General features: G+C 37.6%; 1 protein-coding gene across 2 annotated transcripts in view; it reads right to left on the bottom strand.

Annotated features, from left to right (window-relative positions):
- The window catches only part of LOC107743834 (transmembrane protein 64-like), a 19,477-nt gene extending 8,260 nt beyond the window's left edge, over positions 1-11,217 (bottom strand). The window contains exons 1-3 of one of the 2 annotated variants that reach the window (XM_016557265.1): positions 9,962-11,217; positions 3,773-3,928; positions 2,199-2,824 (exon numbers count right to left, since the gene is read on the bottom strand). In XM_016557265.1, the coding sequence (XP_016412751.1) occupies positions 2,639-2,824; positions 3,773-3,928; positions 9,962-10,657 (1,038 nt within the window). In that variant the 5' untranslated portion in view covers positions 10,658-11,217 and the 3' untranslated portion in view covers positions 2,199-2,638. Of the gene's footprint in view, positions 1-2,198; positions 2,825-3,772; positions 3,929-9,961 lie in introns of those variants that run through there. The other variant, XM_016557266.1, reaches the window with a different exon arrangement.
- Between the last annotated feature and the right edge of the window lie 249 nt (positions 11,218-11,466).

Genomic DNA, 11,466 nt, shown 5'->3' on the forward strand with positions numbered 1-11,466 from the left:
GTTTTTTTTTTTTTTTTTTTTTAAATGTGCTGTAATCTCAGATTACGGTTTGCCAAGAACCTCGCAAGACCCCTTTGCTATTATACGCACTGTTGCATATCCCACTGTCATTCGAACGGGAAAAATAAGACAAAGCACTGATACATATCCTCAAATTATCATTTATTTTTGTAGTTTGTTAGATTTCGATTCTTTTTGCATTTGACATCCCAATAATCTTTAGTTTTTCAGTTATCACAATCCCATGCCTGCTCGAATTAAGAGTCTGAGCACACTGCAGGCAAGTGTCCCGTTTCAATGTCTTAGGCAGCAAGAGGTACAAGGCAGGTTGACATCGTAACACAAGACCAGGATTGTTGGATCTCTACAATGTAACTCAGATGGTGAGTCAGCATGTTCAGTTTTTATTTATTGCTAAATTCAGAAAACAGAGGGGCTTTTCCATTTCCTTGAGAAAAAAAAAAAAAAAACCATTCATCCCATTTTTAAGTTAAGGAATGTGTCCATTTGTGCACAGTTACACCTGCACTTTTCAAAATAAATGTAACAACTTGTTAGAAAATCTATTTGCACACTCTCCATGTAAGAAAAAAAAAACGAGATGGTGTATTTCACTTTGTAGTAAAATTGCAATATTAATTCGAGCCCTTGTCAGCATTTCAGTCAGACCCTACAGTCTAAATAGCAGCAAAACTATAACTGGAGACATAAATACAGAGTACGATGAGATGGTTTCTCGGAATGATCAGCGCACCAGTGTTCAACTGATTGTCAGATTATGGTGACGCTCTAATATTGATGCTGTAAACCAAACAGTGAGTCTCAAATGACACTGAGAATGAAGTCACTACCGACCGAGTGTACATTTCAGCTAATGAGAAATTCATCGAGAGCATGTGTTTCTTATAAAAAAAAAAAAAGCTTGCAATGACACAACCAAACTAAATCAAAGTCTTTTCCATCTCCACACTGATTTACAGCATGAACAGCTGGATTTACAGTATAATTTCATGTCAAACCGCACAACAGTGTCGTTGAGTACAGGTGAAGGTAATGAGAAGACAAAACAAACAAAGCACCAGGATTGTGTGAAATTCCCTGCATGGAAGGATTTCAGGTTCCCGGTGTGTGGAAGCTGTGAGTTCACTGCGGCTCTGAGCTCATTAACAGAAGGCTGTGCTAAATTATATAGCTGGGACCCAAATACGTCAGTCAATGCTCGGGAGTCTTTTGTTTCTAATTAGGTGAACCCCCTAAGGAGGGAACGACAGACATTACCATGACCGGAGTCGTGTAATAACATTTTAGTTGTAGTTTGCAGTTTTGTCAGCTGTTCTCTTTGCGCTCACCATGAGTAACTGAGCTGTCGAGGCTTTGAGCTGAATTTTCACTGGTGTGCATTTTTGAGAAAAACTGCCAAAAGATGCATTGTAGGCAATTGTGAGCCATTTTAGCACAGTGCCAACAACCCATTAGACTGATGTGAATAATGTGGAACTTCAGCATTCATTACATAAGAATAACAATAATGTACTAACATATGATAATGCTTCCCTTTTATATATATATATATATATATATATATATATTTCCCCTAATTTGGGAAAATATTTATATGAATATATTTATATAATTATACAAACATATTATATATTAAATATATAGCATATATTCATAATAATTACTTTCCCCCACTTTTCAGCGTTTCGTCTTTATCTTACATATTCAGTTTGTTAAATTCCATATGTGCAAACGTTCTTAATTATTTTAACAATGAATAAATTAACAAAAGTGATGTAAAAAATGCTAACAGCTCTATAATAAAGCATTTGGTTAAATAATACAAGAAAGAAGGCAAAGAATTTCAGTCCTCTCAATATGAGAATGAGAAATCGAACACGTACGATCATACCGCTGAGCTAATCACGCTGTACTAAAGGTTCTTGGCAGGACATCCTTAAATAACCAGCTAAGAAAATGTTCTTCCCTCCCATCTGTTCCTTACAAAACTGCAGAGTAGCAAAAGTGTTCCCAGTTTGGCAAAAGCCACAATTTTATCCAGGTGATACTAACTGATATTTTTTTTTTCTTACTCTAGACATCAAAAATCCATCAAGCAATACTTTTAGGTAAACAAAAAAAAAAAATGGAACAATTCTTATATATATATATATATATATATAAACAAAAAAGCAAACATCTTAAGCATATTAACCTGATATATTAGTTGGGCCCTCTTTAATAACTACAATTCTATAACATTCACTTTAATTAATTTACCTATTTCATGCTTTAGACCTCCTATAAAAGTTATATAATTTTATATTAGTATCATAAAAATTTTTTAACGAAAATGTACCACAAAAACTAAAATCTCAAGTCAATCTCAAACTTCTCATATAATACTGGCCCAGTGTCCCAATCTTTGGGCAATATTTCCATCAAGGTCTGATGACGGGCTCTTTGACAGTCTAGTGCCGCTCCACATCAGACCTCCATCATAACTAGAACAGCTGGCTGGGACTGTAGCAGCTCCCAAGACTGCCTGACTCAGCCGAGACAGATCTCCATCCGTCCAGTCAGGACAGCCCAACTGGATGTATGGTTGAAATATGTTCATCAACAACAAAGACGCTGATCAGACCACGTTGATCCCCCCTCCCGCCGCAGCCCGTTTGCTGCAGTAGCTCGAGCCGCAGTGGTTGGTCGTTCCACCATTCATGTACGAGGTCTTCAGCTCCAACTGGCAGGCTGCAATGGCAGCGTTCAGTTCCACTTGTGCTCGATGTACAACGTAAAACATCAGGCCTATGCTGATGAAGATCTGATGAGAGGAACAGAGAGTGAGTCACTGGGTGGATCTGCAGACTGAGCTGGACGACGGCTGATACAAAGATCCAGATGATGCGACTTATTTAATGCGGTTGTAAATTTAAGCAATAATTCTTTGGCTGATATATCGAAATATCCTGTTTCAGTCAAGAATTCATTACTGGCGTCTAACTTTACTACACACAAGAGCGAATGCAAAATAAGAACACATTTTTGGTCAAAGCTCTGCCAATGACCATCTATAATTATGGTTTACTACAGGTTCCACAAGAATCTAGACTAGACATAAATATTTCATTTGCTCATACGTTTACATATCCATTGCAGAAGATGTTTACCATTTTAAAAAAATACTACTACTACTACTAATAATAATAATATGTATTGTTTTTTAATAGTAGCATTAATCACTGTTTATAGCCTTGTGATTGTCGTCTATGAGTCTCTCAATTGTCCAAGAGGCAAAGCTGGATCTAAACGTTACTGAGAGTTCCAGGGAATTCGGAGAACTGCAATATGCAAAGCATACTGGAAAACCAAAGAACTTTACAAAACAATTAACAACTTCAATGCAACATTATATTGTGTACCGCTAATTGTGTGTAAAAAAAACAAAACAGGCAATACAGTAAATCAACGGGAAGAGAGTGTTGCATTCAGCTCTATAAATAAACGTGACAAACTATACCACACCAAAAAAAAAAAAAAAAAATCCTGGTGATGCTTCTCATTTGCAAGCTGCTTTGGATAAAAGAGCCTGCTAAAATGCAAAGTCTTGGATCCAAATGTCAATGTAAACTTCTTTTGATAATTCTTCTCTTAATTAATATAACTTCTTGAAGATTCTGCAAGAAGTATGTAAATTTGTGGGCTAAACTGTACATACAGGGTTCTTGCTGACTTCCTTTCAAATCCTTTCTTTTTGTTTTTGGAGGCTTACCTGTAGACCGAACACAAAGTATCCACTGACGCTCTGTTCTGCGATCACGTCCTCCATTGTGCGCAGGGTGGTGCCCAGATATGAGTTAAGGAGTTGTGTTGGGAGAAGTCCCACTGAGGAAGCCACTAAATAATTTGGCAAGGAGACGTCTGTGATCTGTCAAAGAGAGCGAGAACTATATTTGGTCACAGAGTTGGTCAAGAATAATCACAGAGAGTTTTCACCGCCTGCAAGAATGTGTCATCAGCCTCGTTTAGCCCCGTCACTGTCCTTCACATGCTAACTGGACTAGCTGCCTCTAATGTAGGGCTGCACGATAAATCGAAATGGAATCGAGATCGTGATTCGACAGAAACTGCGATTGTCATGCGTATCTTTCAGTGAAGCACGGTTCTGTGATCAGCAGTAAATCTCCATCCAAATCTGCTCCATCTTAAAGCACATGATGATGATTTCCTGCTGATTACAGAACCGGCATTACTATCAAAATGCGCATGACAATCGCATTCGTTTAATCGTGCAGCCCTACTCTAATGCAATAAAAATTAAAACGTTTTGATTTCGATCATTTTTAATCACTTTTCTTTTCTCTGTCATCATATGTTGACATGCTAGCAATTGTTAACTTTTTTTAAACACAATTAATTTCACACATTTTACATCCCTTCCTATATGTAAATACAATGCAATGCACAGATTTTTTGCTTCAACACCTGTGGGATGTTTTACTGGTTGTACTACATTGCAAATGCTTTGAAAAAAATTTACCTTTAAGCAGTGCTTCTGCCCTGTTCCAAGTCTGAGCAAACACACCCTACATAAATGTATTAAAGCTTTGTATAATTCAATTTTATAACCTGTGGGTGCGAGTTGTAAAATATGGTGCAAACATCTGTCTTCAAGTGGTAAATTATGAAACATAAAATCCTTCTATTTTTGATCATTAATATGTTGGCAAAGATGCAGGCATTGCATTGTTGTATTAGGGTTGCGTCAACCTATTAATATTCATGAAAAAGAAAAAATGATGCATTCTTGTTTTAAGAAGCGACTTCTTTGTAAATGGCTGTGAAGCAATATTTTAAGTATGCACTATGCAGACGCATGCATTGTGTTGGGTTACCTACATAACACATTACATTTTGCTTCAGCAGAAAACGCAGGGCACATTGAAATACAGCCCCTTCTATAGGACGTGCTTACTGAGGGTATGTGAAACATAATTCCAGTGTGACCTGTTTAGTGCCGACATACATCATACCCTTGAGCTGTGATCCCTGTTACATAAAAAAAAGTGAAATAAAACCTATTAGGCTGAACACAATTAGAGTCAGTGGCACTTACAGAGAGCCTGATGTTTACTCTCTCTCCAACTGTAGACTGATACAAACTGAATAACAACCTCATTGTTTTTTAGGACTGTAAGTAGAGGGCAGCAGGCTACTGGAGCAAGAGTACTGACTCACGGTATCAGGTTCAATCCCACGTGAAGCAAACTCAAAGCTGAAGAGTTACTGAGATGACCCTAGTGTTCGATCACTAGAGCAACCTTCAGAAAGAACAGAGACTTATGGTTGCTTCAAGGGCAATGACACTGTACTAGTGAAATGTAGGTTACTTTTGACTCAAAAGTGATGGCTAAATAGGGCTGCACGATTATGACAAATCATAAGTCTTTTTTTATTTCCATTTTGTGTAGGGCAACTGCAAGTCATATTCTTTATGTAGGCATCTAAACAGTATTTTAGCATCATTGAGATGTTTTTTTTTTTTTTATATCTTCAAATTTAAAATGAGAAATGTTGTTTTGGAAACAAGTCGAAATAATATTTATTTTATTTCAAGTAACGAAAATGTCTTTATGGTTTTAGTTAACAATAACAATGACTTAAAACAAGCTGAGAATTCAGTGTTTCTGATTTTATTGTGATTTTATATATCTGTAAATCAAGACTGCACATAAATGGCAGATTTTTACTGGTCCTCTTAACTGCATGAAAACAAAACTGTTATTCAAACGTGTAATTAATTATACACAAAGCGAGCAACGTGCCAATACTAGAACTCTCCCATCCTGTCCGTTGTTAGTTTTTCACAATTTCACACAACAGACCAGACTGCTCGCAAACAGAGCTTTGGACTCTGTAGCTACACAACAGAATCAATATTTTATTACAGAATGTTTACAGCTTGTTGATTTTAATGGGAGTATTCTAGTTGCCACATCACTTTCTTAGAGTGTACATTGGGTGTTGTACAAAATACAAATTGCGAATGCAAATGTATTAAATAACTCCCACTTTGGCTTTAAAGCATTTTGTGTGCCAGGAGATGTGTCTTCTTCAGCATCCAATATTTAACAGTTGCCTCTATTAATAAGTCTAAAATACAAACATTAAATGCTCTGATTCACTGCTGCAAAAAAAAAAATAATAATAAAAAAAATAATTTAAAAAAATGTAAAAAATAAAAAGACATAAGCTGAATATTGCAATTGACAATTTTTACAATTAACTACACCAGCTGTAATTTTGATTAATTTCAATTAACGGTTGCAGCCCTACATGTACATGAAAAAATAAAAAAAAAACAGCTCTGTTTAACATTAAAGCTGTTTGTTAACCTAGAAAATGACACAAATTCCTGCTGTAAGCAGGTGTTCAATGTTCATTTCCAGCACTCCTGAAACCCAGATATGATCAGTCACTGTCAGCCAAACATGATCTGTCAAGTGGAAGTGAAGCAAACCCAGTGGTGTATAAAGTACCTGAAAGCCATACTCAAGTAAAAGTACAGATATCTCACCAGAAAATGACTTTGGTAGAAGTTGAAGTCACCGTTTAGAATATTACTTGAGTAAAAGTCTTAAAGTATGTGATATTTATCGTACTTAAGTACGAAAAGTATTTTTTAAATCTTAAACGTACTTAAGTATTGAAAGTAAAAGTACAAGTAAATGCAAAATGGAAAAGAAGCAAATAAATACATATTAAGTATTGAAAGTACAAATACAAGTAAATGCAAAATGGAAAAGAAGCAAATAAATATATATATATAAAAAAATGTTCATATACACAGCTTGAGTAGCAAGATTGTGTTCAGTTTTAACTCTTTCTTCCATTTTGTATTTTTGGGTAATAAGAAGCACTTCATCCTGTACTTAGTGTCTTTCATTACAACATAAGAAAACATTTCTGGAATCTGCATCTGAAATAGCATTTAGATGTAAGTTTACTACTATATTAAATTATATAAGTATAAAAAGCATTCAGAAGCATTTTGCCATCTACAATTTAGAATGCCTTGAATTTTGAGTTTTAATAGAGCCTCGACTTGAGAGGAAAATGAATCATCTGTGGTGGTGCGCGCACTTGTTTGCACGTGAGCATGAGTCTAACTTGCAGACGCCAGACCACTGATTCGTCAAACCTGCTTTCCTGCAGTCCCTGTTCTTCTGACTATTTTGTAGTAAGTAACGAATATGCTTCGGGGAAATGTATCGGAGTAAAAGTATACATTTTAATTAGGAAATGTAGTGGAGTAAAAGTAAAAGTTGCCTGAAATTTAAAAACTCAAGTAAAGTACAGATACTCCCAAAAAATACTTAAGTACTGTAACGAAGTATTATTACTTCGTTACATTACACCACTGAGCAAAACACTCAACTTGCATTAAAAACATCTGCTCATAATCATAAGTCTTCATCATAAAACTTCAAAGGAGAAATACATTAACATATGAATCATCCAGTGAATAAATTATGCAAACGGTGCAAACAATAGTCAAATATGTTCCAAAATGGCAGGCTACAGGTCCACAAGCTCATATCAAGAACCAAACCAGCCTTAAAGGCAGGGTATGTGATTTTTCAAAAACGCTTTAGAAAACTGATTCGGGCCGAATCGCAAAACAAACTTGTAGCCAATCAGCAATAAGGGGCGTGTCTACTCGTGATGTGGAGGAGAGCGCGTTCAGTGCATGGGACGGACATTAGCCTAGCCGAGCGACAGAAAGATAGAGATGGGGCTACCAGAAATCACTTACTCTGCCTTTAATGCCTGAGAAAGTCTCTCAGATCTAATTCAATATAAGCAGATGTAATCTTCCTTTGTTTTAAGAAGCAACTTCTGGACCAACAAAATAAAACATATAGCTCATAAAATTTACATGAAATTTGATTTTCATTAAAATCACATTTTTTAATGCCCAGAAACCGTGTAACTTTGTTTGTAAATTTAAATGTTGCTGTATATTTACACGTGTCACCATGTATTTATCAAAAAGGTTAAAGAAACAGGATTAGAAGTACCATAATTCTGAGAAAGGCTTAAAAAAATCTATTAAAAACTGCAGTATGTAGGTATCATTGTTCTTTACTGTCCTCTGTCACCGTTAAAGGTAGCAGTTTCTTTCTCCTCATGTGTGTCAGCTGATTAAAAATGTATTATGTTGGTTGTGCAAAGTGTCCGAAGGTAATATTTCAATGTACAAAGAGGCCTGTCTTTATACCCCTGATCCTGCGTGAAGAGCAGTTATGTTTGAATAACTTAAATCTTAAATAATTTAAATCTGGCTCTGAGCTGGAGGTCTTAATTGTTTAATTCCAGCAAAGCTGGATAAAGCAACCTGGATGTCACTTAAAGATTAACAGCCACTTCAATGCTATTATCAGATACTTTTGTGTGCTGGGTGTCTTTCTACTTTTCTAAAATAATTAATCAACTTTAAAAATTAGGGATGTAACGATGCACAGCGAGCCGGTTGAACATTGATACAAATGTGACGATTGAAATCGGTTGAGATGTTAAACGAATCGCGATACATTTGGGGGTGGGAGTTTATATGAACGTATCTCTGAGAGGAACTGACTGTCTTTAGAAAAGTTTAGATGGTATTTTCTTTTCATCTCGTCTCTGTATAATGCATATTAAAGTAATATTTATGTTTTATGTAGTACAGTTTCACAAAACTAATGTCAGAGCATTTTGTTTTTGTTTAAAATTTCACAATCTAATTTAGATTAAAACTGCTCATATTTGCATGTATGCAGCATCTTTGTTTGGACTGTGATTAAAATGCAGTGGTTGCCTCTAATTTTGAATGGAAAGACCACAGGCAAAGCCTTTTGAAGAGAGTTTGGTCTTATTTATTTATTTGATTTGGAGTTTGTTTTAAAATTTCAATTGTTTTATTTGACATATTTCAATTTCACAAAGAAATGTGCAGCATTTTGTCCAAGAAATAACAAAAGGACACCTTTTCATTCATAATTTGACTTCAATCTAATTTTGTTAAAAAACATTGTGAGAAAAGATGGTATTGTGAAATCATATTGTGAATCATATTGCATCGTGAGTTGACTGAATCGTTACATCCCTATAAAAAAAAACATAAATAGGGAGAATCATATGTTTTGCTCCAGGTAAAAGAGGATTTGTGAAAGCCTCAATGTCAGCGTTTTGTGATTTTTTTGCTTCAGGGTCGCTCAATGCGGGGTTTCTCTCACTAGTGAGTGTAAACCCGGAATGGATTTCGAGCAGAATGATTACAGAACACTTTGAGCGGGATGGGAAATCTTAATCACAATCCACTCATATGTTGATCCAGATCTGCTTTTTAATAAAAAGGAGGAATTGATTTCAGACATTTCTTGATAACAACAAAGTTAGACCATTTTCTTTGTTTGGAACGATTTTCCTAGGCGGAGAAGAAAATTAGGAACTAGGCCTAACTGGTGAATTTTTGTCTGAAAGGCAAATTAGTCATTTTAATGATCTGTTTAGCGAGCTGGTGTATAAAACCAATATCTCCCTTGTAATTGCTAGTAGGATACAACTAAAACCATAAAAAAAAAAAGTTACTGGAAACAAAATAGGCTAAACGTTAACTTAAAATATACAAAACACCTTAATAATTCATTTCAGCTAATTGCCAAAACAACATTTCTCATATTAGTTTTGTTAGGCTTGTACTAAAATAACTAAAATAAACCAATAATGAAAAAACAGCAAAGAATACACAACAAAATTACAAAATCTCTCAAAGTGAAAACGGGAAAAAAAAACTAAACTATAACAATATCAGTCAAACTAAAATAACACTGGTGCAACATTTAACGTGTTAATTCCTTGTTAAAAATGAGCACAATAACAATTACATTAATAGCAGAAATGGCCAAAACAGACTTACCGAGAAGACCGCGTTCTGGAGGCCGAAAGGAATCGGCGTGAGTCTCGCTAAGGCCACGATTTTGAGTCCACTTCCACCCTCCACCACCCGAATAACAGCACTCAGCTGTTCACTGCTGCCGATCTTACCCAGAACCCAGTTCGTCAGCAGTCGCTTACACACCACATGAGCGATGAAAGTCCCGATCAAGACCCCAACCATCACCAGTCCCATGCCCAACACAAACCCATATAAATACCCCGCGGCCACGTTCAGCACGATATAGCCCCAGCCGCAGGGGAACGACACCGTGATCAAGCCCACTATGAACAGCATGGCTCCCACAAAACTGTCCAAACTCTCCACCCACAGCAACACGTCCTTCAGGTACTGGCGCACGAGAGCCACCGAGGAGAAGCACACGGCGGTCAGGATACACGCCAGCAGGGCGCTTTTAAAGCAACAGGTGGTGATGCAGCACGGATGCCTGAATTCGGGAGTGAAGGACACGCCGGTCTCGGTCGGACCCGCGGGGTCCGCCTCCGGTTTCCCGCCGTTCCCTCTCTCGTCAAAGACGTTACAGATCAAGATGTCGATCTTGTCGCAGTCCAGTGAGTCCGGGGTCCGCTGCAGCCAGCGGCTCAGCTGGAGGTGTCCTTTCCCCGCGGCGTGCTTCAGGGCTTTCAGCACACCCTGCACTGATTCCGAGCTCCACATATTCGTCCCGTCTGCACTGGATTGATCGACTGGACGTCCGGTCCAAAATGTTGACCCTTGAATTTACACGTTGGGCTCCTCTGGCCAAGCGATCAGCAACAATTTCCCTGGATAGCGAAGACTAGCAGTCCAGTGATTTATAACCTAGTGATTTATCTCGGAAACGCTGCTGTGGAGTCGCACCACTTCAAGGACTTGAGATGCAACCGTGTCAGCTGCCGTTCGCTTATGAACGCCATGCTCTCCTCCCCAACATCAGAGGAATAAAACCCCCCTCAGACCGCTCCTGTCATCGCGTCTGACGGATAAATCACACACACGCTCAACTTTCCCGATCACCGCAGCACTCCCATCCAGGCTCCGGTCCAAAGTCCTGCCGCTCATGCAGCGCAACATGTAACATTGCTCCGCCAGGTGACCACGGTTGTGAAAGCTGCGGAAAGACGGTCGCTGCGTTTGTCCGACGGGTTGTTTACGAGCTCTCGCACACATAGGTTAAGGGATGTTTACGCCAAGCGTTATTCATGCCACTGTTTGTTTCCCAGCATTCCGTGCGACGTCGTCACGTGACCTCATCCGGCCCTTCCATGAGCGCACATCACACTGCGTATCGCGATAACACCATAGACTGCTGGTCACTGTGACATTTTAGTGTGAAGTACATTCACTAATGGGAATATATATGTGTGTGTGTGTGTGTGTATATATATATATAAAAACAAAAACAAAAACAAAAAAAAACAAACAAACAAAAAATATATATATATACACACACACACACACACACAAACACACACACACACATTGGA

Source organism: Sinocyclocheilus rhinocerous, unplaced genomic scaffold (assembly GCF_001515625.1).
Source record: "Sinocyclocheilus rhinocerous isolate Xijiao unplaced genomic scaffold, SAMN03320098_v1.1 scaffold46, whole genome shotgun sequence".
NCBI lineage: Eukaryota > Metazoa > Chordata > Actinopteri > Cypriniformes > Cyprinidae > Sinocyclocheilus > Sinocyclocheilus rhinocerous.